Source organism: Aplysia californica, unplaced genomic scaffold, assembly GCF_000002075.1.
Source record: "Aplysia californica isolate F4 #8 unplaced genomic scaffold, AplCal3.0 scaffold00008, whole genome shotgun sequence".
In the NCBI taxonomy this organism is placed as follows: domain Eukaryota; kingdom Metazoa; phylum Mollusca; class Gastropoda; order Aplysiida; family Aplysiidae; genus Aplysia; species Aplysia californica.
The window spans coordinates 3,188,794-3,193,183 of NW_004797278.1; the positions used below are offsets into that span (position 1 = coordinate 3,188,794).

General features: G+C 38.6%; 1 protein-coding gene across 2 annotated transcripts in view; it reads left to right on the forward strand.

Moving 5' to 3' along the window:
• LOC101852892 (angiopoietin-1) overlaps positions 1-1,259 on the forward strand; it is a 14,668-nt gene extending 13,409 nt beyond the window's left edge. For both annotated transcript variants that reach the window (XM_005089714.3, XM_005089715.3), the window contains exon 6: positions 1-1,259. This exon is cut by the window's left edge and continues 23 nt beyond it. In XM_005089714.3, the coding sequence (XP_005089771.1) occupies positions 1-349 (349 nt within the window). In that variant the 3' untranslated portion in view covers positions 350-1,259.
• Positions 1,260-4,390: the final 3,131 nt, after the last annotated feature.

Below are 4,390 nucleotides of genomic sequence, written 5' to 3' on the forward strand. Positions count from 1 at the left end.
TTTCGCGTTCCGAGGAAAAGACTACTATGCCAACTACAGCAACTTTTCAGTGTCTGGAGAATCTGAAAACTACAAACTTCACATATCCGGGTTTTCTGGTAATGTAGAAGACGACATGACATATCACAGCGGGCAAGCTTTCTCAACCAAGGGCCGAGACAACGATTCAAGTTCAGGACACTGCGCCAGATATTCTAGTACCGGAGGTTGGTGGTACAATAGGTGCTATCGGGTGAACCTCAACGGAAAGTGGGGCCTTGGATCGGTCAAGGGCATGCGCTGGAGGAGTGTTACGGGACTTCAAAACTCTCTCACCTTCAGCGAAATGAAAATTCGACCATTTGTTTAGTGAAAAATTGACAAATAATTCTCAATCTTTTATTTTGTATATTATTTTACTGTGTGCAGGAATTTCCCCCCCCTGCTTAGTTACTTACTTTACTGTATCCTTCCACTTTCATCGTTTGATGTCGAGGGGAGAGGCAATTTTAGGTCAAGGGCTGGGTCCATGACTTCTGTTGTAGATTTGTTATTCTTTCGCAGGACCTGTTTAACGTCATCCAGCAAAGTTTTCCATTGTCTGCCCCTCCTCTTATATTCTGCCTCTTTGGAGTTGTATGATATAGCAGCTGGTTTATTAGGCGACATTTTTTCCCGATGCCCGAAACACTTGGTTTTTTATGTTTTGTAATGTGTTCCATGAATGCTTGCCTTTCTGTAAAATTTCGGATAATTCCATACGTTTTACAGTATTTTATAGTTACGTTAACAAATTTTCTGAGGTGTTAATTCATCTTACAGACAATGATATTCCTTTCGTGCTCTGTCTGGCATTAGTGAGTCAGTGTTGGAAGGAATAATCAGCTTTTGATCAGTTGTATTTCTATTTTTGTTGCTAGGTGTTTGTTGGTGAGTAGTGGCGACTGTTGATAGGTTACTGCATCTTTTTGGGTCTTCATTTCAATTTCCCTGTCCAATCTTTTGTCATTTGTAAATACGCTCCATGGGTATATTATTTTTTTGTATATTGAATCCCCCAATCTGTTTCAGTCCTGTACAGTCTGTGGTGATGTTTAGTGGGTCTGGGGTTTCTGCTGTGTTACATTTTTTTCTGTTTTAGCAATGCCGATTCTCATCTGATACTCTTTGTACTTTTCATTCAGGCTATTTGTGTGTTCATGGGGTCTGTGTTTAACCCTATCCGACACGCCATGGGGTCATTTTGTACCCCTGAGGGTTGTATTCTTTACCTTTAAGAATACTTCTAGTGCGAAGGTCTCTTTGTAACTTTCAGCATTTCTCAAAAAATCATTTTGACAGACTGCTATGCAATTCGTACAGATCGGATTAACGAGTAATTTCCTCCTTGGAAAGTGGTGACCCAGAGGTCCCTATGTTGTATAGATACGATAGTAAAACACGACGTACGGATAGGGTTAAATGGTGGCACAGAGTTCCCCACGTTGTATGGATACGATAGTAAAACACGACGTACGGATAGGGTTAAATGGTGGCTCAGAGTTCCCCACATCGTATGGATACGATAGTAAAACACGACGTACGTATAGGGTTAAGTGGTGGCACAGAGTTCCCCACGTTGTATGGATACGATAGTAAAACACGACGTACGGATAGAGTTAAGTGGTGGCTCAGAGTTCCCCACGTCGTATGGATACGATAGTAAAACACGACGTACGGATAGGGTTAAGTGGTGGCACAGAGTTCCCCACATCGTATGGATACGATAGTAAAACACGACGTACGTATAGGGTTAAGTGGTAGCACAGAGTTCCCCACGTCGTATGGATACGATAGTAAAACACGACGTACGGATAGTTTTAAATGGTGGCACACTTAACCCTATCCATACGTCGTGTTTTACTATCAACGCTTTTAAAAAGTAAAACTTTGCGTTTTACTCAATTTTGCTCAAAATTCTTTAAACTTTAAAAAAAACCCATAATACGCATTGCTTTTCTTTATATTGACCAGTTTGACACAGCCCTGGTTGGATTTTATTTGTAGCAAGTTTAGTTGAAATTGGTCAAAAGATGACCAACTTGTTACCCTTTTGAATTAGTCCTATTTAAAAAAAATCATACTCCCTGTATTTCTTGTGGTTTAAAATTAATGTACTGTATCCCTTTGTAATCTCATTAGCAAAGGTGAAAAGATCAAACAAGTCCAACAGTTTAAATATCTAGGATATATGATAACATCTGATGCCAAATCTTACACAGAAATAAACAGGAGAACTGCAATGGCTAAGGCTGGTTTCAATAAAATGAGCCCAATCCTGAAAAATAGAAACATATCAATGAACACCAAAATGAAAGTCCTGAAATGCTATGTTTGGTCAACCCTTCTATATGGCTGTAAATCCTGGACAATCACTAAAGACAGTGAAAATAAAATAGAGGCAACAGAAATGTGGTTTCTTAGGAGACTGCTAAGAGTATCGTGGAAGGAAAAGAAATCAAAAGAGGTAGTGCTTGATGAAGCCCACGTGGGACGCTCAATGTTAAAAACAATCAGGAAACGACAAATGCAGTTTTAGGGACACCTGAATATACATAAGGGTCTTGAACATCTAGCTCTCACTGGCAAAATTGAGGGCAAGCGAGGCAGGGGTAGGCCCAGAACAACATACTTAGGCAACCTAAATAAATGGGTAATAGGGAAAGATCAGGGAAACGTAGCTTTTCTGAGAGCATCCGAGCTAAGGAATGAATGGAAAATCATGATCGCCGATGTCTGTCGCAGATCTGGCACTGGATGATGATGATGATACCTTTTACGAACTTTGCATTGGCTTCCTGTTGAGAAAAGGATTGTGTACAAGTTGGCCACCATATGTCACAAATGTTTGAATGATAATGCACCATTATATTTATCAGATCTGTTAAGACTGTCCATTCCAACTCGCAGTTTAAGGTCATCAGCTGACAAAAAGAAATTTATTTTACCAACTATTAAAGTTAAAACAATGGGTGAAAGGGCATTTGAATACCAGGGCCCAAAGATCTGGAATGCTTTACCAAGTACTTTAAGAGAGATCAAATCTTTTGATTCATTCAAACGTCAGCTGAAGTCATTCCTGTTTCTAAATTAATACGATGAATATTTGGAATAATTTTCTTTTGTCAGAACACAAGGTTTTATGTTACTGTTGTACGTTGTACTGTATTGTAAAGCGCTCAGAGCCTGTGTACTTTAATCGGGGTTGAGCGCTATATAAATGTCCTTTATTATTATTATTATTATTATTATTATTATTATTATTATTATTATTATTATTATTATTATTATTATTATTATTATTATCATATTATTATTATCTTCCTATTTGTTGTATCATTCAGCCAGGAATTGTTTATATCTGGTAGAAGTCTCTCTGAGGCAGTCTGCTGAAGTCAGGGGCGTGTCAAATGAAAGGGAACAAAAACCCACCTCGCATGTTTCCACAGGTTTGGGAATGTTTATCCAATTTTTGTTTTTGGCTGAACAACTTTCTCGCTCATTAAAGAACACATTTCTGTAATGGACTTTACCTGAAAACATTGATTAAAGGCATAAAGGACGTAAATTTTTAGTTTCCACGCGCTCTGAAGTTAAGGAAATAATTTTAATTTTGGAGGCCATTTTCTCGCTAATTTTACTTCTCTGAAACAAGGCAATCCCCAGCACTTTCAATCGCCATTAACTCGACTTGTATTCAAGATAAATGGATATTTCTTTCATCGAAAGCAAGGCAAAAGGTTAGACTTCAAGATGATACGTATAACTCCTGCGAGGCAGCCTGGTGGAATCAGGCTCTCGTCAAAATAATGAAATCGAAGAAAACAGCAGTTTTCTCCCTGCTTATTGCTAGCAATTTTTATCCTGCCCGCCACCAACATCAACTCTATTTGTGAGGCAGCGTGGTGGAATCAGGCTCTCGTCAAAATAATGAAAATGAAGAAACTTGCATTTTTCTTCAGGTTTGTGAATTTTTATCAATTTTTTTGTTTTTTGCTTGATTAAAGGTACAATAAATGTAAATTTTCAGTTGCCACGGACTCTTAAGCTAAGGAAATAACTAATCTTTGGCGACCATTCTCTCACTAATTTTACCTCTGAAAACATGTGACCCCACCTCCTTCATTCGCAAATATCTCGACTTGTATTCAAGATAAATGAATATTTTTTTCATCCAAGTAAAGACAAGTAAATAAGCTTTAAGATGATACCAATAACTTTACATGCCCTAAAATTGACGAGAGCCTGATTCCACCATCCTTCCTCACATTTGTGTATATCACAAACATTTCCGAGCGCCTGATTCTACCGCGTCGTGACACATTTCTGTGCCTTCTTTGCATTCTGTATACAGGGGGGGGGGGGGGGGGGG